This window comes from Saimiri boliviensis, chromosome 1 (genome assembly GCF_048565385.1).
Source record: "Saimiri boliviensis isolate mSaiBol1 chromosome 1, mSaiBol1.pri, whole genome shotgun sequence".
NCBI lineage: Eukaryota > Metazoa > Chordata > Mammalia > Primates > Cebidae > Saimiri > Saimiri boliviensis.
The window spans coordinates 242,858,389-242,883,026 of record NC_133449.1 but is presented as its reverse complement, the minus strand read 5'-3'; the positions used below and the strand labels follow the sequence as shown (position 1 = coordinate 242,883,026).

Genomic DNA, 24,638 nt, shown 5'->3' with positions numbered 1-24,638 from the left:
AAAATTGTCAGTCATCTAGTCTACAATGCTACCATACTCTTAATACAGTCCCATATGCCACCCTGCCACTGGTCATGTTCTGCCTCAGTCTACCCACAAACACTGCAGTTCATTCAGTAACTGCCAGTGTGGAAGTATTTCCAAAGTTCTACTTGTAGAGCAACTGAAGCCAACTATACAGTTTCAAGGATCTTTGCTGATTGGCTTTAATACACTTCTTGGTTAAGTGATAAACTGAATTTTTGCTTCTTGGAATAAGATCAGAAGGCTTATTTTGTAATATTTCAAATATGTGGCTTATTTCATGATTTGGGATCTTGTTTGTTCAAGAGCTTTTAAAGCTTTTTAATTATTTTAAAGTTATGATTTATAATTTATTAGAAGGGTATAGATTATGATGAACTTTTTATATATCCTTAAATAATAACCAAGTCTTAATTTCCAATTTTATGTTTCGTATCAAAGAAAACATTTTTATCAAGGAAATTCTACTCCACTGATATTGATGCAAGCATTTGCTGCCTGCAGACTTACCTCCTAAAATGTGGTGGTTTGGTAAGCTCACCTTGCAGACTGTTGTATATCTTAACTCATTGCTCTCTAAACCAGCGCTAGCAAATCTAGATGCAGCAGGAGCCACAGTGATACAGTCAGTATGGGAAGCAGTCTGGGCAGGGGTCTCTGGAGAACTGGGGAGCTGCTGATTGTTTAAAAGGCTGGCTATTCCTCAGCCCCAGTTAAGTGCTGCCATTCCAGAGCAGGACTGTGCCATCATTATCTGACATTAAGAAACATGGAAAATCAAGATTGTTGTGTGAATTCATGAACAAAAGTTTGACTACTGCAAGCCAAATGAAACAAGTTTGTGGACATGTTTAGACCACATGCCACCAGTATGCAATCTCTGCATCAAACTATTACAAGTAAAGAAGAAACTTGGACAAGCATCCAAATGCATTCATCTTTTTCCATGCATAACCATCCTGGAGACTTTATTATGAGTAATTTCATTCGTCACAACAACACTCTCAGATAGGCACTGTTATCCTCAATTTATAGATAAGAAAACTAAGACTCAGAGAAGCCAATTTGCTTAGAAAGGCTAAATAGGTGGTATGCTGTTAGGTAAAAAAGTGAACTCCAATGTAATATATATATTATATGCTGTTCACTTGCTCCCTCTTCCTCTCTCTCACTCTCTCTCTCTCTCCATATATATATATATATATATATATATATATATATATATATACACACACACACACACATATATATATATTTGCCTGTGGCATTTGTATATTTATATACTTATTTTTTTAATCTGCAAGGAAATGTACCAAAATACTAGAATGGTTACTTCTGGTATAAGTCATCTTTTCCTTTTTTATATTTAAAATCACAGATGTGCCAGTGCTAGACTTCCAAAGTGACTTTCCTGCATAAAAGAAATTATGTTTATATGTATTTTTTTTATAAAATAGTTTAAAAAAAAAAAAAGAAGAAGAAGACTTCAGGAAAAGAAACCCTCAAGAAGCCAATCTCTAGTGGTGAAATGGGATAGATGAGGCAGACCCAGCACTGTCACCCCACCCTTCCAACTTCTCACACCACATACGCACTACTTTTTAAGCTACCCTGGAATTGTTTTATTTTGTATGTACCAGACAATATGTTAAGGGTTGGGAATTACAGAGATATATAAGATAAACTTTTTTAACTCAAAGAGTTTACAGTCCAGTGAAGAAACTCATAATGGAAAATGATATTTTCAATGTATATAGATACTGGCCTCTTCTGTTTGCATAAAGCATGTGCCTTTTTGTAGAAAATAGCTCTTACATCTGTCTAGATATATACATTTTCATATTGGCATGAAGTGTCATTTTTGACAATTATGCAAAAAAGTGGAAATTATCATTGCATGCCAATGAAAAGACAATAACGCTCCAGAATCCAATTTGATACAATGTGCACAGAACCCCTAGTGTTGGGTAGGAGTCTGAAGCTGAAAAAGACTACAAAATCCTGGGGAAGAAAGCTCTAACTCTCCTCTAAAGTTGTCATATCAACTAAAGCATGAAACAGAGAGCTAAGCTGGCAGCCCTGGGCCTCTGGCACATAGTAGAACTCTCTGTTTTGGCTATTATTATTATTAGTATGATAAACAGATGCCAATTTTCTACCCTCTTCCTAAACCCTCCCCAAAGAGCTGTTGACAGCCGATGTGACACCTTGGTTCTTGTTTTCTTCATTTAAAATAATTTAAACAAGGGATACACAGCAGAAAAAATGCAGCATAGAGTACTTTATTGCAAAAGAAGAATATCTTGTGAGTCAGGTTCAGAATAGACAGTATACCCTGAAAGAGAGAATTCAGGACAGCCTGCTTGTAAAAGCAAAACAGCAAAGGCTGGCACTAGGGAGCCTCCTTTATGGGAGTCTTACATGATTATTCATAAGGAGGTGGGAAGAGGTGCTACTAGTAAGCATGTTCTGGGTGGTCCCCTGGGAGCACATGCACAGTAGCTATACAAGCTTGTTCATATATTGCATGTCTCATTAGCCTCTTAAATTTCCAGCCAGGGGAGGTTTTTTGCTATTAAAATGAGCAAAAGGTCAGCTTGAGGACAGATAAAATTAAAGTGTACATGATCTCAGTAAGGGAAATTCCCTACTGAAGATAGCTTTGCTTGAATGATCTCAATTACAATGGGATTGCTGGGGTTTATTGTGTAGACTATATAGTCACCACAGTTGCTGGGTTCTGAGAACATGGTTACTTCCTTTACCACCTATCCTGCCTCAGAGCCTTTCAAGGTTAATCCTTTTGTGAGTCTAAAAAATTGGATTTCAGGCCTGTGTAGTCCATATTTGGGGAACTTCCTGTCACTCTGTGGGCCATTGCTCTTGCATGGAAGAGGAGGCCATTTGGTACTGGCAAACAATGGATTCAACAATCAAGTATTTTATAACGATATAACTTATTTGTCATAATTAAAGTATTCATCAACATTTTGTGCTGTTACAGTTAAATGAGATGATAGAATGTCGTCTTTAAATTAAAATCTCTCTTTTGTAAATCCTCAGTCATCAAGCAAATACCAACTCCCTAGATGATACAATTAATATTTTTACAATACTTGCTTTATTATATATCTACCTGTCTGTTTATCCCTCTGTCCAACCAACAATCCATACTATTTTTCTGAAGTTGCAAACATCAGAATTAATTGAATAATTTAAACATAGTCAGCCCACTTGCCTCTGGTTGTTTTAAAGCTGTGTCGTTGTTTTTGGCAATACTGATACCATAAAACCTGTAGCTTTCCTGAAGAGAAATACAGTATTGCTAACTTAAAGCCATAATTAAGAATAAAAAGCTAAATACTATTTAAATAAGACAAAAGTTTAATGTATTGACCCCTAAAATTCCAGTGGATAAAAGCAGAAATTAACTGCATACTGCAATGAATGACTCAGACTTTGGATATAATGAAAATTAACAAGTTGATTTCTTTCCAGTGTAATGCATGATAATTGAATGATAATTAACCTTTGACGATCATTAATATCAGATTAAAACAGTAAGCATTAGAGGTTGAAAATCTTGATTTTAGATGCAAAAATATTTTGCAGATTAAAATGTGGAAACATGTATGTTTCTTTAATTCAAGTATATGTAGCTCTCTTTTAAAATAATATATAGATATAAATATTTTTAAAGATATAAATATATATTTATGTGTAAATATATATCTTAGATATAAATATAAATATAAAAATATATTTATATCTTATTTAAATAAATATCATATAAATACCTGTTGTTAAATATAAATATCTTATATATAAATATATATCTTTAAATATAAATATACTTAAATATATACCTTTAAAAATAAACTAATGCTAGCTATATTCAGGGAGAAAGGGCTATATTCTAGCCATGTAATCCATGGTACTGATTTTCATCCTAGCAGAAATTGAAGAATTCAACACTCAGATTCTATCAGTCGCAAGCCTGTCTCTGCTAGCTCTAAGAATCACAAGACCTTGTAACATGAACACCTAAAGAGCTGTTTGCCCAACCGAAAACTGTGAAGAGGACAATGTTAAGAGAATCAAAGGGAAAAATAGAGAGGCCATGAGACTCTCAAGCCAAAAAGGATAGGAAGGTGGAAGAAGAGGCCAAGACAGAATAAGAAAGACATTTTATTTTAAAGATTAAAGAAATGTTGCCTTGTACATGTTAGTTTCCTCCTTGCTAATAAAAATGACTTTTAGGAGTGATACTCCTGTCCTGAAAACATGAAGTCATGATGTTATCAACCATTAACTCCTGCAACCTCCGATGCCCTGAGAAATGCCTAGATTGCCCCTTCAGAATTGCCCTAAGTGTCATCACTTATTCCCGACTTTCCCCAGGATTGCATCAAATGGTTACATTTAAGATGAATAAAAGATGACTTACAATTTAATAGTAATATGTTTAGTCATTTCATTATAAGCACTGAAGGCCAGGGAACTGATGATTATTGATTTTTTTAATGTTTAAATGTTTATAGTGTTTTCTTTTTAAATGAAAAAAAGTGAATAAAGTGCTTAATAATGCTACCCATTATATACCAACTCTCCCCATTGGGTCATGGGAATTGGCAAAGGTGCTGGCAGAGGGCAAGCAAGGGACAACAGGGAGATGGACACCAGAATATCACTAGAAACCATAAAAGGTGCTGGCCCCTCTAAGGCCTGTTGCTTTACAAATAGGTCCCCAAAGTAGCCACCAAAAGAAAATTCCATTGCACTTCAGGATCCCCTGTACAGTTAAAAGTCAAGTTTTATTTCTGACTGAACCTGAATAGCTCCAGGGCAGAGTTTGATCCCGGCTCATGTTCAGTGGTGAGGAAGTCACAGAGCCAGCCATATGTTCCCATGAAACAACATGCTGTGAAGTGAGGGGAATTGCTGCAATTATTCTTCAAAGGATCCTGGTGGAATCACACTTGCTAAGGCTCTCTATGAAAAAAAAAAATACAGGTTTCTACCTAAAGCACAAGTTTTATAAAAACTCACTGGAGCAAGATTATGAGAAAAATGGAGAAAAGACTCAACTACAGTATGTATAGGTGCCTTGAAAAATGTCTTACTTCTATTCTTCTGATTAACTGGGCTTCTTTTTCTTTATTACAGTGCTTATTTTGGTATGAAATAGTGTAGTTATTCAGTAGGTATCTGGCATCGGTTCTGTATTTATGAGAATTTGTAATTACCTTTAGGAATTTGAAACCAAAATTAATAACTGGGTTTACACACACATTTGTGTCTTCTCTGCCTCCAACTCTCCAATGATTACACAGATATATGGGACCACATTGAGAAATCTCCCTCACAGAAGCCATATGAAGACGAAGCTCTGAAGCTATCACTGAGGTTGGCACTGAATAGGGTGTATTCTTATAAATGGAATCCATTTAAAGAGGAACCAGAGGGGATATCTGAAGAGAAATCCTGGAGCTCACTCTCCTTGGAGAAGTCATTTAATCCCTTTTCTTCCTATTTGCTCTAAAAAGAAAGCAAATTATACCATCCCCTTCCCTCATCCTGTTTTGGCTTCCTGAGTCTTTCCTTGCCACTTGGCATAATAGCCAACAACAGAATTGATTCCGAAAAGAGAAACTTGGATATATTTGCTGTGACAGGAGTTCTGTTTCCATTTCTGCTAGCTGACAAACCCCGAGTGTTTATCTGTCATCACTAAATTCTGTAAAATGCTGAGTGGTTGTCAATGATGTCACACCTTTTTTTCCTTAGCCTAATGGCATCTTTATTTAAGTAAAGTCCATATTAGGGAACTGTAAAGCAAATTAAGAATTTTATAGAATAGCAGATAATTTTTATTACTAAAGACTTTATTCAAGCAGAAGGCTAAGTAAACACAAGTTTGATGTGCTAAAAGGGATTGTAGCCAACTTCTTACCATCCTTGCCTTTTATACTTGTTTTCCCACACATGATTTCATTTGATCCTTGCAGCAACCTTGAGATACTTCATATAGGTGTTATTCCAATTTCACAGCTAAGAAAACTGAGTCTCAGAGAAGTTAAAGTAGTTTTCTGAAGATGACAATTCTAAGGGGCAAACCTATATTTAAATCTAAGTTTTCTGACTCCAGGACTCATTTTCCTTTCATTATGTCTTACTCCATTCAACTAAATACATACATCATTACATTAGGGACAGATTATTAAAACCACAAACACTTTGCTGTTTTTAAAAAGCTATTAGCCACTACATAGGCCTCTAAAGTCTGGCAACCTCAGCAAAAGAGCAGACAGCTGCAGAGCCAAGACATTTCGTAACTAAAATCCCCAGTGTGTTAGCTCCTGATCTTGACCCTTCCAATTATAAAGCCTCGCAGTTGTTTTGATTAATTTACCCCATATAATTATTTAGGGAAATGTAAATCCTCAGTCATCAAGTAAATATCCACTCCCTAGATTCTATAATTAGCATTTTATGATACTTAATTTATTACGTATCTACCTGTGTTATCTCTCTGTCCAACCAGCAATCCATATTATTTTCCTAAACCTGTAGACATCAGTAAACTTTACTTGTAAACAATTCAGCATACATAGTATTAACTGAGTTCAATATTGGATTTTATTTCTTTTTTCAAGTAAAATTTGCATGCGATCAAATGCAAATCTTAAGTGTACCATTCAATACATTTTGCCAAATGTATACACCCGTGTAACTAAGCCTCCACCTAGATACAGAATATCACCCTTACCCCAGAAAGTTCACTTATGCTCCTTCTCAGCCAATTCCCCACCACTGTTGTAATATTTACCATTCATTTTACCTGTTCTAGAGCCTCTATGAATGAAATAATGCAGTACTTATTCTTTTGTGTAAGGATTTTCTCATTCAAGATTATGCTTTTGTGATTAATCTATGTCATTTTGAGGATCAGGAGTTAGCTTCATTTAATTACTGAGTATTATTTTATTGTAGAAGTGTACTAATTTCTTTAACCATTTTTTTTCTTGACAGACACCTGGGCTGTTTCTAGTTTGGGATTAATCTAAATAAAATACAATGAATATTCTTGCAGAACTCTATTTGTGAATATGTTTTTATTTCTCTTGGCCAAATACCTAGAAATAGAAATGCGAGGTCATAGGATGGGTATATGTTTAGCTTTATAAGAAACTTCCAGAACTTTTTTCAAAGGTGTTGTAGACCATTTAATTCCCACCAGAAATGTATGAGCATTTCTGTTGCTCCACATCACCACCAACATTAGGCATTATGAGTCTTTTTACAGTTAGCCATTCTGGCAGGCCTTTATCATATTACTTTTTGAACTACAAAATAATAATACTAACAATAGAGAGAGTTTCCATTATCAAGAGGCAACTTAGACAAAGTCTGTATTCATGTCGTCCTCCTCCTACAGCAGTTCAGGTGTCCTAAGCCATATGATACAGTCATTAAATCCTGATCTGTAAGGAGTTGGTTGAAAGTAGATTTATAATTTGGTCATTATTTTAAATGGTTTTGGATTCAACTTGAGCTCTAAAGCACTGAAATTTTGTTGAATTTAGTTCTTAGGGTTTTTTCTATTAATACTAAGGCTTTGAAATTAATCAAAATGATTAGCTTAGCTCTTGACTTACACTCAATAGAAAAATAAATAATCACAATCTAATCACTAACTCATAAAACATATTTGACTGAATTAAATGAATCACCCTCGGGGTGACTTTCGACCTAAACTCCAATTAACTAGAGTGAATTGTGTTAGACTAAACATAAGTAACATATGGTAAAATTGCCTCTACGTTAAGTTGCTTCCAGTTCCTGTAGGAATTACACAGGTCCAATTTCATTTTAATGTAAATGTTTCCTTAATTCTTGTAATTTATTCCTAGGAAGTTTCAAGCTTTTATTCCTATTTTCTTAGCTCTTCTTTCATGCTCCATGATTCAACTCTTACTCATTTGTTATTAAAATAATGCAAATGCTCTTAATATTTCTCAAAAATGTATTTCAGTTCACTGCTTATAACATCAGACGTATTATAACTCGTTTGACAAATTGTGTTTCAATGAACTTTCGGTAATCACTAATGGTAATAAATATTAAAGCTCTAAAGAGGGATAAATAAATTGTACAAGGCCTGAGGTTAATGTAACTTAGTCTAGGCATCATGAAACTCTAACATAAAAGATACCTTAGCTTTTCCACTCTTCTTTAAATACTTCCTTTCTTTTGCTATATTGCAGTTTCCCTAGACATTAAAAGATAACATATGAGTGTGTATATGACTTTGTTACCCAGAAAATGTATGATGAAACTTTAGTATCAATTCATTTTTTTAGGCAGGTTGAATTTCTGGTGGCATCTATTCAGTTCCTTCTTGCAACATTTTTGAGGGGTCTAGTTTCCAGAATCTCTGTGAATTAGAGGCATTTGGGAGATGGCACCCAAATAAATGTTTTTAATTAGGCATTTAAATCTGTTTTGACTTGCCTTTTCTCAGAAGCACCTAATACATGCTTTACCTCTCTTTTTCTAGCTATGAAATAATAAACAAAATATACTGGTTCTTAAAATATGTTAATATGGTAGTCATTTGTTTAAATTACATAAAATGTCATCTATATATGAAGTTTGCATATTTTTGAAACTAAGCCATGAGGCACATATTTTAGACTTCTGAAAATAAGAACGTTCCATGGCTTGGATGCTACTGTACTGGCTAATTGTCACACTCATAAAATGTGCAATACATACAACAGATTTTTTTGTTTTTTTTTTAAATCTGCAAATGAGTGTTCAGCATCATATACACTAAAATTGAAATGATACAGAAAAGATTACCGTGGCCCCTAAGCAAGGATGACATGCAAATTTGTGTAGCATTTTGTATTCTTCAACGTTACAGTTAGATAAAAGGAGTAAGTTCTGATATTCTATTGCACAGTAAGTAGGGTGACTATAGTTAACCATAATGTATTTTATATTTCAAAATAACTAGAAGAGAGTATTCTGAATGTTCTCACCACAAAGAAATGATAAATATTTGAGGTAATGGATCTGACAACTACTCTGATTTGATGATTATACAATATGCACATGTATCAAAACATCATATTGTATACCACAGTATGTACAATTATTATATATCCATTAAAAATAAAATTAAATTAAAAAAAATAACTGCCTGTGAGCCACCAAGGCCAATGATATCTGTAGGTGAAAATAGGCAGCTGATGTTGGGATGATGAACCAAAATAGAAAAGACCTGTCTGCCTTAAAATATTTTCCCTTTACCCTTCTTGTAGATTAAGACATTATCTTCAGATTCTGCTCTGAAAATCAATGTATTAGTAGATAATATACAACGATCAATTTTTATTACATGAACCATTAATGCCCATTATCTGTTCAGAATCTAGCAGGTCCATGAGGGAATAGGACACAGTCAGAGACATTTTGACAGGCTGAAGATGATATGAAATAATCAGAGGGGTGTGTATGTGTGTGTGTGTGTGTGTGTGTGTGTGTGTGTGTGTGTGTGTCTGGGTATGTCTGAGTGGGGTGGTATGGGAGAAACTCCAGGTTGTAGGAGGACAGCTTGAGGGTGGAAGGCAAATATGGGAGAACACTCTGAAAAAAAACCTGATACTTTCCCCAGAGACACATTTGCTTCCAATGTTGGTCTAGGGTGTCACTCATGAGACACAAATGAAAAAATTACATCTTTTAATTTTCAGATAAAGCCAAATTTTGCATGAAAGCTCTTTTGAGATACTTTATTCTGTCTGACACAGGAAAGACACGTGCAGGCATCATTGATACTGAGGCTAAGAATTTTGCATTTTCTTGTGTTATATAAGCCATATGGTTGGATCAACTCTTGCTCATCTATTGAAAATGAAAACTAATTATCATTGTAAAGTGCTGTGTACACATAAATTCTCTTTACTGTGATTCCAGAACTTGAAGCCACTATTTTTATCTGATAATTACCTCCTGATATTTTGCCACTGACCCACATTACAAAGAAATCAAATACAAATGCTATATTTAAAAACCAGACTTCATTGCATTTTAAATTAATAGGGATAGCAGTAAACTTAACTCATTAAGACATTTGATAGAGTTCACTTTTAGTTTTTCTTTTATTTCTACACTCTCTCTAAACTTTATCCCTTTTATTTGATTTACTTTATTCAACAAGTTAGTCACATAGAGTATTATTTTATCAACAACTGATTTTTCTCTCCTTAAACAAAAACAAAAGCGATCACTTCCTGTTTTATCATATTCACATTATATATGTTTTATCATATTTAATAGAGAAAGACACAAGGACTTTAGAATAAATTTTAGATCATAAGTTCAATGTATATAGCTTTAGATTGTTAAGCATAATTAACAGAATTTTATTACTTTTCTTTTTTCATAAAATTTTTATTTTTTCATTAAAAAACATTTGGTCTTTCATAAATTAGCCATAGCAAACAATAAAGGAAGATCTTTTAGACTGAGACAAAAAATCTTGATAAAAATAATTTGTAAATTGCTCTCTAATCATATTATACCAAGGCCCTAATATTAAAGAGCTGACTTACAACTGGTAATTGAATTGCTCTTGTCAGTTTCTCTAAAAACAAGTCTTTTTAATCTCTTCTTGCAGGCTAGGAGATTCTTACGGTTTAAATATATTTTGGAATTTGTTCCAACAGCTAAATTGAAGATGTCTGATATCTTCAATTATGTAAAGCATTTATGATTTTAAGCTCCCAGCAGAACTCTGCTGCTGAAGGGGGTAAAAATTAAGAACTGTTAGTCAGAAAGACACTTATATAAGAATTGTCACATTGGTCAATGGTTTGAAAGCAGGAAGTCCTATATTTTAGGATCAAGGCTTTAGGGAATCTTTATTGAGCATTTTTCCCTCTCGGAGCTGAGACAAATGGCTGATGAGTGAAATATGAGAATGTTCACAGCTTTTCTCTTTCATTCTCTTGCAGCCCAGAAGATGGTGAGATTCATCCAGAAATCTGTCGGCTTTACATCCAGCTGCAGTGCTGCTTAGAAATGTATACCACAGAGATGCTAAAATCCATATGTCTGCTGGGGTCTCTTCAGTTTCATCGAAAAGGTATCTATATTTAATAGTGCCAAAAACACTGAGAAATGTTGAACGAAAGCTAATCTTTGACAAAGTGCCCATATACACCATATGCCTACCTATATGCAATTAGAATGAATTTAAATGTTCAGGAAATGTTTGCTATATATATTAATAAGAAGTCTATATCAGTACTATGTAAGTATATAAGAACACTAATTGTTTTGAGCAAAAATTAGGGTAGCAACAGTTCTGAAATTTATTATTTTAGCTGTTGTGAACATGACTTGTGTTAGATTCAGCATAAACAGCAAAATATGTACTGATTTTACTAGGGGAGACAATGCTATCCAAGAGAGCTGTTTTCCTAAATGAATTAAGTTGCAAGAAGATGAATTACATAGTGTCCCAAAGATTTAAAAATAGAGGGAACTCCATAAATACCAGGGAGGTTAGTAATAGATAACCTCATTTTCTGGCTTAAACCATAAAGGAAATATATTGGCTCAAAGGACTGTACCCTCCAGAGGTAGTCATGGCTTCAGCATGATTTCACCAGACTTCCAACTCCCATTCTAAATGATGCTCTGCCTTCTGGGTGTTGGCTTTATCCTCAAGCAGGCTTCCCTTACATTAGCTAACTGCAGCAATTGTAGTAATCACATCTGCACCCCACACCGTCCACTATGAGAGAGAACTTCTCCCGACTACAGAGCAAAAGTTCTGAGCTTCATTCTCATTGGACCAGGCCTATGCCTAAACCAATCACTGTAGATAGAGGGGAGGAATTCCACTGACTGGTTAAGGCAATCAAGGCCTATTCCTGGAGCTAGGGGGTGGAGTCATCCCCACCAACCAGTGGATATTCTGTGACGGGAAAGAGTGGAATGGGAAGGATGCCAGGTAGGAAGCCAAGAGTATCCATCACCAGAGGATTCAACCTGTATTTTCTTAATTAATTCACTGAACAATAATTTACTTAGAACTTCTAGAATACAGTGTTTTTGGGCTTGAGCTCAGAATAGTAGAGGGTGAACTGTGCATAGAAGATAATCCTTGCCTATGATTTAAATTCAGAGACAGAAAAGGCCAGAGAACTTAGAAATATTCAGGGAAAATCTTAGGGTTCTGAAGCTAGGGTTCAGTTAGGGAAGGAAAAAGAAAGATATTGCATATGAAAAAAGAAGCATTTAAAGGAAAGATTTGAAATCAAATGAACGTTTCAGTTTGGAGGGAACTAAAGGACATGAAGTAGTTGTAAAAACCGAATCTTGTATATACATATATGTATGCACGCAGGTGGACTAAAATCAAGACTCTGCTACATTGCTCCAGAGACAGGAGAACATTTTTCCCAATATGTGCATATTATGTCTTTCTCTTTTTGCCTTCTGAAGGCTGGTCTTGCAACGGTTTCTATCGTTACTTCTGTCATTAATGTAAGAGCCTTGATATTCCTAATGCCTGATCAGAAAATTGAATACTCAGACATACTCATGACATCCAAACTGTTGTCATTGGCCTGATGTCTCTCTCTCTCTCTCTCCCTCTCTCTCTCTCTCTCTTTTTCACACACACACACACACACACACACTCTGACACACACACACATACACACACACACATGCATTCACACATAAACACACATACAGAGTAGTATTTTCATTCTTTTTAATGACTGAATAGACAACGTATGGGTAGTTTTATTCCCAGGTCTGCATTGGCTGCACCTGCAGTATGTTATGCCCTGTTGCCACTGGAATTTTCCTTGCTGATGGCATGTCCTAACACCCGGTTATCTCTACTCCCACTCCTGCTCTAACTCCCCAATTTGCCACCTGGTCTCCTTTTGCCATCCCCTCCTTCTTTTTGTCTTTTCACAACTGATTTTTTAAAAAGCAACAATTCTTCTCTGCTAGCTCTCTCTTTATAACTAAAAGGGATTTCTCCATCCAGACTGCTTCCTTGTTGCATTTGGTCATTTCATGCAAATGAAAAGCAATCACCTCTTAATTGAGAGCTCGTTTGGTCTTCACTGCCTCCTGTTTTCACCGTCATCTTCTGCTCTGTTCCTTCTCTGCCTATTTTTAAAAATAATTAGATAAACTGCCCCCTGCTTTAGTGCCTAAACTTCCCTGTACAACTCGTAAAAAGAAAATACCTGACAGTATCTTTGATTTCTCCCCCACGTAGGATTAAGTGTCCACTTGGATTTCTATCTTCTAAAATCATTATTAAAGTGTAATCCTTAGAAAATCTGCTTCAAAATTATCTAGGATGCTGGATAAACATGCAGATGCCTGGATCCTATCCAAGGACCTACTGAATTCAAATGTCTGAGGGCACACCAGGTGATTCTGAAACACAGTGAGGATTAAGAACTGCTCCTGTACCCTTTAAGACCAAAAACCGTAAATCACACCCCACCCTCCATATGAATAAAAGGAAAAATTTCCAAGCCCTTACCATGCCATTCTGCTTTGCTACTGTCTACTCCCCTAATTGTACACTTTCATTGCGGCTTTATGCATTCTTCTTTCTCCCCCATGCTGATGAAAAGCAAATACAAAAGGGATAGGTGCCTCAGATGAGTGTGACTGTGTGATGGCTCATACATGTGCTGTCTCCTGGAACTGGGGATGTAACCACTGAAATAGGCAGTGGTTCTCAAAGTGCAGCCCCTGAACTAACAGCATCAGCGTCCAAATCATTTGTTAGAATTGCAAATTCTTAGTCCTCACCCCAGACGTACTGAATCAGAAACGCCTCTAAAGCTACTTTTTTAACTGCTGGCAAAAAATAAAAGAACAAGTAACTGGGATGTTTCTTCAGCTGAATATGTGTGTAACCCCCTGATCACATCTGTAGCCAAGAAACCATAATTCTTTATTCTTTTTGGAAGTATGCATGTACCCTACAATCCTGGCAAGTCTCTTGTATTTCCAGAATGCAAGTCTAAGAACTAGCTGTCCTATAGACTGTTACCTTTCTCTTGGTACCAGTAGAGTTAAAGCAATGAGGAGGAGGAGACTGCTTTATTGGTGAGAAATTCTTAAGTAATTTAGGAGTAAAGAAAATAGCAACATGTAGGCTTATGAAATATATTGAAGGTGGAGATAAGTCACTAAATATCATTAAACCAGAGAAAATAAAGCACTAGCAAACATGAATGAAAATATATACTAGACAATTTCCCTGAAAAAATCTGGAAGGACAAAATATTAGCTTTTGGGGAGGGATGATTACATTAAAGAAATCATTTTTGAATTTTTTAGTTACGTATTTGTATGATACAGCCTTTCTATTTCTTTATTCTCACCATCAATTTCTTTATTATGACTAAGAGATTAACACTATGTTAATACTTTTGACTTCTGGTTTGTTTCTTTCGTGTGCTAATTCATATTCCTGCCACCAAGATAGCATAGAAAATGTCAGCTAATGTCACTAGGTTTTGTTCTTTCTTTGATATTATTGGAAACTGTAGAGTAACCTGTCTGCCCAGGAACCTGTAGTTAGTACAGAAGTGTATGACTCTTAGGAGGCCGTGGTTAAACGAATAAGAATACTTGGCTCCAGTGACCATGAACAGCCAGAAATGAGTTGAGGAAGAGATAGGTCCATAGACCACAACCCAAGAGTATTAAACTACAACAGAAGAGTTAGACAAATTAAGAGGCATAACATATGTCTTGCAACCCTTGAAGCTTGGAGCCCCGACTCATAAAAGTAGACAGAGAGGCCAGGGGCAGTGGCTCACACCTATAATCCTAGCACTTTGGGAGGCCAAGGTGGGTGGATTGCCTGAGCTCAGGAGTTCAAGACCAACCTGGGGAATATGGAGAAACCCCGTCTCTACTAAAAATACAGAAAGTTAGCCAGGCATGGCGGCATGTGCCTGTAATCCCAGCCCTGCGGGAAGCTGAGACAGGAGAATTGCTTGAACCTGGGAGCCAGAGGTTGCAGTAAGCCGAGATGGCACCATTGCACTCTGGCCTGGGTGACAGAGTGAGACTCTGACTCAAAAAAAAGAAAAAAGTAGGCAGAGAGGAGTCAGGAAGCCTTACTACCATTGAAGAGAAAGGCAGACAAATGCTTCATGCTTCATCTTCATGAAAACAAGAAATGGGGAAGGAAAGCTATGCTAATGTGACTTAAGGCCTTGAGTCAAAATGCATGATTCAGGAAAAATATGTATAGATGCGAAATGAGCAGTTGACTAAGAATTGAAATGTAGGTGATTCCAAATTTCAGGCAAGGTGGTGGAGGTAGCAGGAGAAAGCATGGATCAAGAAATTAGTCTCCTTTCCCCAGAATTGATATAAATTCATATAAATATATAGGTATATAAAATATAAATATACATATATTTATTTACTTTCATGTCATATTTTAGCAAAAAGGACCATTTATTCAATAGAAAGAGGTCTGCTTACTGAGATTTCAGATGCCAGACTAGTTTTTACATGATAATATACTCTTAACCAAACAGTGGTACCTCTGGTGAGGCCTCAGGCTGGGGATTGAGCCTGTCTGGATGACCTCACTAAATGGCTTCCTTTGAGATATTAAATAATTCCCAGAGTTTTAGGGGAATTATGGCTCACGTTCTAACCTGTAACACGAAATCTCTTTCTGCATAGAATCTCTGTCTGGCTTATTTCTTTTAATGCTATAATAAAAACTGGAGACCAGGCACAGTGGATCATACCTGCAATCCTAGCACTATGGGAGGCTGAGGCAGGAGGATCACTTGAGCCCAGGTATTTGAGACCATCCTGGGCAACATGGTGAGAGCCTGTCTCTACAAAAAATACAAAAATTAGCCAGGTGTGGTGATGTGTGCCTGTAGTCCCAGCTGCTTGGAAGGCTGAAGTAGTAGGATTGCTTGAGGTGGGATGCAGAGGCTGTAGTGAGCCAAGATCATGACACTGCACTCCAGACTGGGTGACACAGCAAGATCCCATCTCAAAATATAAATAAAATAAAATAAAATAAAAACCAATCTTTTAATCCTTTGTACAAGCTATACTCTTTTCACTCTGTGTGAGTGCTAAAAGTTTGCCATTCCCCTCTTCTTCAGCATTTCTTTTCCATCAAGAAAAAAAAAAAAGGATTGCAACTGAGTCACTAAATTTGGCTCTATATGAGAGACTCTAATCAATTTTTCATTAGGATGACATACTGAAACCAAACTCTTTTACATTTGCCTATATATTTAATTTGTTTTTATGTCTATCCACCTCCCTGGCTGCCATCAGAAGTTCAGATAGAATCGTGTATCTCACTTAGTTTTTTATTGTATTGAGTAGTCATGACATGAGTTTACTCTTTGAAGAGAGGGGGCACACAAGGTCACTGCAAGGGTTAAGAATATAGTTTCTTTCTGAGGAAAAACAAGCCTCTAACTCTAAAGCTCCTGCAGTAATCTTGAATTTATTAATGAAGATTTTCCTCCTCTCCCAATTAAGCAACTTACAACTATCTTTCTAGTCCTTAACAATACCTTCGGTGGATTTTCATGTTTATATCATGCACCATGCTTCTGAATTTTTGCTGTCTCATACATCCGATTGGTACAATCTACATCGAAATCCTTTACACTTTGCAAGATCATCCTATTGCCAAAGAAATGAAGAAAAATAATACTAAAGTGATTTTCTTTCTTCACAGCCAACAAAATGAAAGCAAATTACAGTAAAATGAGGTAAAATCCACATGTAATAAAGGCTACTGAGTTATATCAGGTAGTGAGTGGCTCTGAAAAACTGTGTTTGTTTTAAGAAGGTGACAGATGGGAATAATTTTAGTCATCTTGTAGTTTCATATTCTAACACTCTAAGTTGTAGATTGAAGAATCACTTGACAAAGTCTAATTTCTATGTTTATGGTGAAAAATAGTTGTTCTCAATTCTTCACAGTTAGTTAGGTAGGAAATCTTTTCCCATTACTGAGTCCATGTATCACATTGACCATTAATGCCTGTTTTCTGCCACCAGATGAAAAGTGATTTCATTCACTTTGTTGGCAGAAAGTGGAGCCCGGTTTCTAAGGGAATTGAATGATCCTGCCATTTTGACCACGGCTTTCCTCTCTCTTGCTTTCTTTTCCCCAAACGGTTACTGCAACGGCCCCATTCTGAAAAGCAGAGATGACAAAAAACTCCAGTCCAGCTCCCCTTCACATGTGAACTTGCCCTTTCCATCTTTGTTCTCATTTTACCTTGTTCTGTCAGTGGTCCCCTCTGACTCTGCTTGTCCTCTCTGCCATAGCTTACAGCAAAATTGTCCGCAGGTCCTCTGAGGGTACGCCATCCTCCCTTCTTCCCCCTAAGATATGATGGGTTCTTCTGTAAAATGTGCCACCATGGTAAATACAGAGATAAAAATATGTAGAGGAGATTTAATCACAAAAGGAAAAAAATAGAGAAATGTTAAAAGTCGAAAAATCTTAATTCAGAATCTGCCGGGAACTAAGAGCTCAAGATGCACTAATGAGAAATTAATGAACCATCTTCTAGCAAAATACAGGATGAACTCAAGACAAAGAATAAAAGAGGAGCAGTAAAAACTCCAGTGTATTCAGCATCATATTAAGAAATGTAAAGGAGGTGATCCACACCAATAGAAGAAGCCAGCAACATAAAGACAGAAATAGAATATAGCTGCCTTATCTCCTAATGTAATGAGGCAATTGATACTAAAATAGAACAATGGATTAGAAGAAATAAAGCAGAATAAATCTTAGACTATGATTCAGATTCTAAGTGGAAACATGCAGTCATTCTTTGAAGAAATATTTATTGAGTATCTGTCATATGTAAGGCACTCTTCTGAGTGGTGAGAGACTGCAATGATTAAGACTGAAGAGGTAGGCCAGGCGCAGCGGCTCATGCCTATAATCCCAGTACTTTGGGAGGCTGAGGCAGGCAGATCTCTTGTGGTCAGGAGTTCCAGACCAGCCTGGCCGACATGGGGAAACCCCCATCTCCAGTAAAAAAAAAAAAAAAAAAAAAAATTAGCTGGGTGTGGTGGCAGGCACCTGTAATCCCAGCTACTCAGGATGCTGAGGCAGGAGAACTGCTTGAACCCAGGAGGCGGAGGTTGCAGTGAACGGAGATTGTGCCACTGCACTTCAGCCTGGGTATCAGAGCAAGACACTATCTCCCCCAAAAAAGAAAAAGACTGAAGAGGTTTTGTTCCTTATGAAATATATTTTTTAATGCAGAGGGAGAGAGGAGAGAGAGAGACAGAGCAGAAGCAAAGGGAGGGAGAAAAAAGAGAGGCGGGGGAAGAAAGAATAGAAATAAACAACTTTTCTAAAAGTCCCAAATACTAATAAGTGCAATGCAAATAATTGAAATAGAATGGATGATGATGTAATAAAAAGTGACTGGGTGGCTACTTTGGAAGGGGCAGTCAAAGTTCTCCAAGGAGATAAAATTTAATATGAGACTTGAACAACAAGAAGGAAACAATTTCATGAACATTGATATTACCAATGACCAGAACATACATACAGTGTTTGAAGGATATGAAAATAACCAACTTCTGAAACCCAAGGATAATCTAAAGCCTTCTTCTACTCTATCTCCATGTCTTCATATACCAATGAGTGACACACTATTTGTCACCTTTAGTCAATGAAGATGTTGGCTGAAAAACAGGACAATAGCAGGCCAGGTGGGGTGGCTCACACCTGTAATCCCAGCACTTTGGGAGGCCGAGGCAGGTCAATCACTTGAAGTCAGGAGTTTGAGACCAGCCTGGTCAACATGGCAAAACTCCTTTCTCTAGTAAAAATACAAAAATTAGCCAGGCGTGGTGGTACACACCTATAATCCTAGCTTCTCAGGAAGCTGAGGCAGGAGAATCATTTGAACCCAGGAGGTAGAGGTTGCAGTGAGCCGAGATTGTGCCATTGTACTCCAGCCTGGGCAACAAGAGTGAGACTCTGTCTCAGAAAAGAAAAAAAAAAAAATAGTATAATAGCAACAGCAATGAGAGTAGCTTACACTTACTATGTACCTTCTATTTGCCAGATGCATTATACATATGATCTCATTTTATCCTCAAGTATATTTTCCCCATTTTATACATGAGGAACCCAAAGCTCACTGAGGTAAGCTGCCCAACGTCACAGCACATTGGTCCCACTACGAAGTTTGTGGTTATTCCCCCACATTAGACCGTTCTTACTAAGCTATGTTGGAGAAGGGCAGGAGGACATATCAAATGGAGAAATAAAGGATGCTAGCACACTTAGCTGAATTTTATCTTATTTAATGATTAGTGAGCATATTTCAAAACCATTCTTAATAGCTAAAACCCATTGTGTATTTAGTTTCTTACCAAAATAACACTAAGTTCAGAGAGTTACCTTCAAGGCTGGAGAGGATTTAAACTCCACAGATCATCTTATTTACAAAATATTTTATATTGGGTGAAAGAGTTTAATTCTAAGAAACTATTATATACAGTAAAAGTAAATAAATAAAATGAAATATTCATGTGATCCAAAAGGCACCTGAGTTAGCCATGACATCCAGTATGGAAAAGTCTGAATTAATTAACTCCAGAGTAAATACATCTTGTACATTGTGCTGCTCTATGTTAGGGGCTGGAAAGGGAGCAATCAGAGCCGCACAGGACATCCTTTGTATGTATCGTCTATTGCTTGCTCTTCTCTTGTGGTCCAAGGGGGCTCTGTGCTTCTTACACAGCTACTTGGCACTATCATGAAGGCTGCTACTCTGGGGGCTGTGATGGGACAGCAGTGCCACAAGGAGCCCAGAGGCCATAGGGCAGCAGGGGAAGGGGATGGTTTTCTATCTCTTCTGAATTGGAAAATGTTAATCTCCCAGTACATGAGAAGAATGGAGCTCTGGGTGTGGTGTAATTATTATTTTTTGCCATGTGTTCTATGGCCCTAAGAATATCTTCTTACTGTTGTGTGGAAAAACCTTTGAAACTACTTTTTTTTTTTGAGACGGAGTTTCACTCTTGTTACCCAGGCTGGAGTGCAACAGCGCGATCTCAGCTCACCACAACCTCTGCCTCCTGGGTTCAGGCAATTCTCCTGCCTCAGCCTCCTGAGTAGCTGGGATTACAGGCACGCACCACCATGCCCAGCTAATGTTTTGTATTTTTAGTAGAGACGGCGTTTCACCATGTTGACCAGGATGGTCTCGATCTCTTGACCTTGTGATCCACCCACCTTGGCCTCCCAAAGTGCTGGGATTACAGGCTTAAGCCACCGCTCCCGGCCTTGAAACTACTTTTTAATAGGGGTAAATGACTAACTGAATTAATATAATTTATTTCTAGTTAAGTTACATACATTTTAGAAACACAAGAGAGTAAAAGTGGATTACTTAAAAAAACAGCCTGCATTTCCCCAGTCCTTTTCACAGTGATGGAGTTAAAAAGCACCTAGCAATTATGAAAATGCATAAGAGTTAGTATAACTGTTGGGATAAGCATCCATGAATCTGACGTAAGCCATGTTCATTTTGTTGTTCACATTCAGTCAGCATGAAAACTATCCTGAAAGCCTGTTCTGTGCATAGTATCACAGCAGGTAATGTGTCAGGAGCACAAAAGATGTAGGAAATTTACTCCTACCACCAAGGAAGTGATAGGGCAGTGATACAGTATCATCCCAGAGAAGACTGGTTTATTTTGTTTTGATTCCTGGAGAAATTTACTCAAATAGATAAATTGACTCTACTGGACACTAGAGACAAAATTAAGGATGTCCAAAAAGACACTATCTATGGCAGTGCCTCCCAGTGTCACTGGCAGGCTGAAGACAGGCAGGAAAGAAAGAAGGAATGGAAAGAGAAAAGAAAAAGAAAAGTAGAATGGGGGAAACACAACTGGAAGAGAAAGGAGGGGAGAAATAAGAGATGCAAAGGAAAGAGGTCTCTAGAGTGGGTGTGTTAAAGGACTCCCAGCCCATTCTTCTGATGCCTGTGCTGAGGACTTCTGAAGCTGAGTGCTCTGTTGCACCCCTGAGACGGCCCCATAGTCAGATGTGTTTTTGTTCCTCCTGAATGACCAGCAATTTCTCACGAATGTAAGAATAACCAGCCTTCCAATTTGTTATGTGCTTCATGGGTGGTTTCCCTTAAATGTTCTTCAAACATGCCTATTATATTATCCACAAACAAACTAAAAATACATGGAAATCCCCAAGGAGCTGAAGGCTAAAAGCTTTGCAAGACTCTAAGGAAAGTGGCCAAGTTGTTGATGTCCTAGTTCTAAACAGTGATTCAACCAGCATGGTATGATTTTAAGGTGCTCTAAGGGTTCTCTTCCTCCCCTATCCCCATCCCCTCCTGAGAAAATATTTGTTCACTGAGGCCTGAAATTGATTTTTCAGGGGATGGAGTTTTTCATTTCATAATCAGAAATGATTTCAAATGTACATCAACTCCCTTGGGCAAAGCAAACCATTGACTTGAAGTCGCCATTTGGAGGCACAGGTTGACCGCTTTTCCAAGAAGAGGGCAGAGTGCCCACCTGATATGTGAAAACAGGTACTCAGTTCTGAGGATAACCTGTCAAAGCAGGGGGATGCTGGGGATAAAGAACTCAAATTGGCCACTTTCCAGGTTTGGATGGCTCTGCTCCCTCCTTAAGTGGCTCAGAAGAATATCTATGAACTGACCATGCGAACCTCTTCAGTCTCATATCTCACCAGTAATCCCCACCTCACCTACCCTTATACCCTGCCCTACCCAACTCAAGCCATCTTGAACTACTTTGAGGAACATCAACTTGCAGGTTCCTTCCAGTTTCTTCCTCTGCCTGGGACATATGACCCCTCCTATCTCACCCTACCCCTGTCCCTTTCACTTGGCCCATCCTTATACTTTTTTGGGTCATAACTTAGATAACTTATGAAGGTCATAACTTTCTTCAAATGTTTCTCACCCTCCAAGCCATAACTTATGAAGGCCATAACTTTCTTCAGAAAGATTTTCCTCATCCTCCAAGCCTGAGCCAATGCCCACTTAATGTGTCCCTCAAGAATTTCCATGATGATAATAATGGCAAACAGTACATTGAAAGGTGGTTACCTGGTTTCTTATCTGTTGTCCTCTCTAGACTTTGATTACCGTGACTATGTTCACCGTTGTATCCCCAGCACCTAGCAGAGTGCCTGGAGCAGAGCAAAGTTTCAATTAATTGTTATTGAATAATCTATTGAATTGCTTTCGTTCTGTACCTATTGTCAAAAGTAAGAGAGTATAATTAGAGGAAAAGTTTATCCAGAGATGTTGGACTGAACTTATGCATGTATTTTTCTTCCTGGTGGAAATCCACTGAAATAAAAAAAAAACACATAATAAAAGGAATAAATCCATATTAGTTCCTGTACTTGTCAGGATAGGGTAACTACTATATGAGATAACACCAAATGTCAATGGATTAGAACAATAAAGTTCATTATTCACTAATGGCACAGTCCAATGCCAGAACTAGGTAGAGTGGGCAGTATTGCTCTTTCCATTCTCTACATTCATCAAATGGTCAATGGGGGGACGAGGAAATCCTGGGGGATCCTAGAGGAGGACTTTTAGGGGCCAGTGTGGAAGAGGCGTACATCATTCCTGCTTGGAGTCCATGGGCCATAGCTCTGTCACACAGCCATTTCTAATAGCAAGAGTAAAAGAAAATAGAGGATAACAAACACAAAACAGTCTCCCACAACCTTGAAAAACAAGGAAGGATGACTTCAACAAAAACTAGAAATGTTGATAAATCTATCAAAGCTAGAAAGCAATTGGGATTAGATTGGTGAAAATAAATGAACCGAGGAAACCCTGGCAGATAAGAAACTCAAGAAAAAATTCAAGCAGGAAAAATTTTCTGTGAAAATGAGATTAATTCCAGAGATTCTTCAAACTCAGAGTCAACAAATGCAAAACATGGGAAAGATTGCTGGAACTGCTGTCAGGAAAATTCATGTTTGAAATTGTATTAAGGAAAAGCTGGGCTACCCCACACTGAGTAGCAAAGACTATCAGTGCTTGCCCCAGGACACCTAGTGTGAGTGTCAGGACTGGGCAGCAAAGCAGAAAAGAGTATAAAATAAATCTGAGCCTCCACAAGGACAGCTGCAGAAGAAAAAGAAAGTGAGCACATGACTACAGTGCTTTTTCCAGACTAAATTGCTCAATATATTTCACTGGAGTTGGAGTGGTAAACAGGAAACTTAGATCAAGCACGGGGCCAAAACCAGGCAGGATACCCAGGTACCCTCACTGGAGATGGGAAACTTCTCACACCCAGAAGTAATGCTTTACACACATATCATCCAGCCACACACCCTGCCCCTTCTCCATCATCACCAGAAGGACATTGTTATAATAATGGGCAGACAGAGGTCCTGAAAAACAAATTTGAATAGACATTCAGGAATGACAAGATTTTTAAGAAAAACAAACACTATAAAAGAAAAGAAAATACAACAAATGACTAATACTTGAACAAATTTTAAAAGTGATAAAAATTTGAAATATATGTGATCAATATATGCAAATAGATTTATGAGTGCAAATTCATAAAACAATTTTTGTCTTTAACATAAAGGAAGCAGCCAGATTCATTGGAAGTAAAAATGTTATCAACAAAATAAAAATAGACGAGTTAATTAGTGTTGGGAGACAATTCTCCATTGGTCTCTCACATTCTGCACATCTTGCAAAATAAGGCACTGACTGTCCTTTGTTTTACCCTATCTTTTCAAGGATGTTTATTTAGGAAATACCTTGGAACACAGAGACAGTATCTCTTCCAGAGCAAGGCATGCTTACTATTCAGTACAATGAAAATGTTTCCCTCTTCAGCAAAGGGTAGACATTCTTATAAAAGACACAGCATCCCTAAGCTCAGGGTTCTCTCCTCCTGTCACACAGCCCAGTGTGTGTGCAGGTACTGTTTTGCCCTTTTGCACCTCACTGTGTGAATTAGGACTCAAAAAACCAGCACAAATGCTGATCGTCTGGCTATTGCTGTTCTGTGAGTAATAAAAAACCTTTGTATCTGACCCAGAAATCTCGTATCTTCTTCCAGCAACCATGAAACTACAATAGCCTAATTTGCAAGCAAGGTGAAATCTCAAGGAGTTCAAGGCTAGAGTCAGCTATCATCATCACTGCACTTAAGCCTGGGAGACACAGTGAGACCCTGTCTCAAAAAAAAAAGAGTAAATGTAGTGCATAATCCTTAAATGGATCCCTCATTTTAAAAGAAATGATAAAGTATTTTATTGAAACCATTGGGGAAATTTAAATATAGACTATATATTAAATAATAGTATAGAATCAAATTGTATTGAACCATATTTAATCAAAGTTTAAAAAAATTTGGTGCATCCCTAAGTATAGATAAAAGAGAAGAGAACAATGTCATACTAGTTATTAGAAAAACTTAGTTTGAAAATGAATTTATATATCCAGCCAATTAGAATCTAAGTGTGA

General features: G+C 37.2%; 1 protein-coding gene and 1 non-coding gene across 3 annotated transcripts in view; both read left to right on the top strand.

Moving 5' to 3' along the window:
* The window catches only part of RGS7BP (regulator of G protein signaling 7 binding protein), a 117,356-nt gene that overhangs the window by 67,978 nt on the left and 24,740 nt on the right, over positions 1-24,638 (top strand). For both annotated transcript variants that reach the window (XM_003925802.4, XM_074385529.1), the window contains exon 3: positions 11,049-11,179. In XM_003925802.4, the coding sequence (XP_003925851.1) occupies positions 11,049-11,179 (131 nt within the window). The remainder of the gene's footprint in view (positions 1-11,048; positions 11,180-24,638) is intronic.
* Positions 8,837-8,942, top strand: LOC120365677 (U6 spliceosomal RNA). The gene has a single exon (XR_005580562.1). It is a non-coding gene; the product is annotated as a U6 spliceosomal RNA (small nuclear RNA).